The following is a 2079-nucleotide window of genomic DNA, read 5'->3' on the forward strand; positions in this document are numbered from 1 at the left end:
GTTTCGTAAACGATCAAGAGTAGAAGCTATCGGCCAATCTGCCATCGAACACGACAAAATCTAGAGACCTTTGCGCGCAGGCGACGGCATTGACGGCCAATCGCATGCACCAGTTCTTAATTTACTGTAAATGTAAATCCATGATCGCATTGCTAAATTGTTATAAATAGACAAGATTGCATGAATCTTTCTTCATCTGCTAAGCGGCCGGTTTTATTAGCGGTCTCTGCTTCGATATCGCGATGGCGATTCCATCTAAAGTGTTCTGTGTGATTTTGATCACGCTGGCCGTCGCCGGAGTGATGTCGGAGGCCGGCAGCATCGCCGTCTACTGGGGCCAAAACGGCAACGAAGGCAGCCTCGCCGACGCCTGCGCCACCGGCAACTACAAGTTCGTCCTGGTCGCCTTCCTCCCCACCTTCGGCAACGGCCAGACGCCGATGATCAACCTCGCCGGCCACTGCGACCCCTACTCCAACGGCTGCACCGGGCTGAGCGCCGACGTCAAGTCGTGCCAGCGGCGCGGCGTCAAGGTGTTGCTCTCCATCGGAGGCGGCGCCGGGAGCTACTACTTGACGAGCTCTCAGGACGCCAAGCAGGTGGCGGGGTACCTCTGGAACAACTTCCTCGGCGGCTCCGCCGCTTCACGGCCGCTTGGCGACGCCGTGCTGGATGGCATCGACTTCGACATCGAGGGCGGAACCAACCAACACTGGAACGAACTCGCTAGGTATTTCAAATTGCTACATGCACTTAAATAATAATAAGATATTTTATTTTTAAAATAAAAAAAAAATATATTTTCTTATTAAAAAATCTATATTTATATTTTTGTTAGGTACCTCAAAAGCTATGGTCAGGTCTACTTGAGTGCCGCACCTCAGTGTCCTTACCCGGATGCTTGGATCGGTGGAGCACTCGACACCGGCCTCTTCGACTACGTGTGGGTTCAATTCTACAATAACCCTCCTTGCCAATATAGCTCCGGCGATACTAGCAATCTTGCAAATGCATGGGAGCAATGGATCTCCATCCCCACGAAGGAGGTGTTCCTTGGGCTTCCGGCAGCGCCAGAGGCGGCTGGAAGCGGCTACATCCCACCGGACGATCTCATTTCGAAGGTTCTTCCGATCGTCAAGAGCTCGAGCAAGTACGGAGGGATCATGTTGTGGTCCAAGTACTATGACGATCTCACTGGGTATAGTTCCAAAGTTAAAAATCATGTGTGATTTCGGGGCATATATTGTAATCAAATAATCACTGTGTGGCTTGTGTTAGGGTTCATGTATTTTGAGTTGGATGTAAACATAATTCAATATGAACTTGTGTGTGTTTTGAAACGATTGTCTCTTTCAAATCTGGAGCACGCATTGTTAGAATCTCTAATGATGTATGATACGGTGCATAAAGATGGGGTCCGATAAGGTCGGACAGTCAAAAGTCAAGGAGACGTGACAGTCAAGGGCAGTCAAAAGGCAAGGGGACATGTCAGTCAATTGTTAGGAGAAAGAGAGAGTTAGACCACCTCATATCATCAGTCGCATAATTCCTGGTCGAGCACAGGCAGGGCAGGTCCTCAGATCTGAGATGTAAGAGGCGCCCTGAATTAGTTCCTTACCTTCCCCCGACTGGTCGAACTTCCCAATTCGAGCCGTGTGAGCAGGTCAGGTACTTTCACTAAAGCAACTCCCGGGCGGCCTTGCAATGATCAAGACATGAAGGATGGGTTCCTCGCCACAGTATCAAATACAGATAACAGATAAAGCCCGGGCGGGTCACCACGACTCAGCCTCCTCATCGAGACTTAGGTCAGGTGGTACCTCTAAACGGTCATCTCGAGCTGTCCGTAGCTAAATCCGGGCGGGATGGAAAATGTTATGTGACAAACAATATTAGGGAATCGTAACCTCCTATCAGAGATTAACTGTCATGCATCAGGGAATATTCTAGTAGTCTGCCATCATCTGTGAATAGAACCTTCCTTCCACTAATAGGAGGCCCTCATACATCTTCTCTCACTCGACAGGCTCAGACACTCGACATTCTCTAACAACATACACTCGACATTCTCTGACAACA

The 2079-nt window shown here is 49.4% G+C and overlaps 1 protein-coding gene across 1 annotated transcript; it reads left to right on the forward strand.

The window, feature by feature from the left end:
* Positions 1-212: 212 nt before the first annotated feature.
* LOC122049431 (acidic endochitinase-like) lies at positions 213-1321 on the forward strand. The gene is made up of 2 exons (XM_042610814.1): positions 213-730; positions 839-1321. Exons 1-2 carry the CDS (start codon positions 243-245, stop codon positions 1227-1229), a joined length of 879 nt encoding a protein of 292 aa, XP_042466748.1. The 5' UTR covers positions 213-242; the 3' UTR covers positions 1230-1321.
* The last annotated feature ends 758 nt before the right edge of the window (positions 1322-2079 follow it).

The sequence above is a fragment of the Zingiber officinale genome, chromosome 2B (genome assembly GCF_018446385.1).
Source record: "Zingiber officinale cultivar Zhangliang chromosome 2B, Zo_v1.1, whole genome shotgun sequence".
Taxonomy (NCBI): Eukaryota; Viridiplantae; Streptophyta; class Magnoliopsida; order Zingiberales; family Zingiberaceae; genus Zingiber; species Zingiber officinale.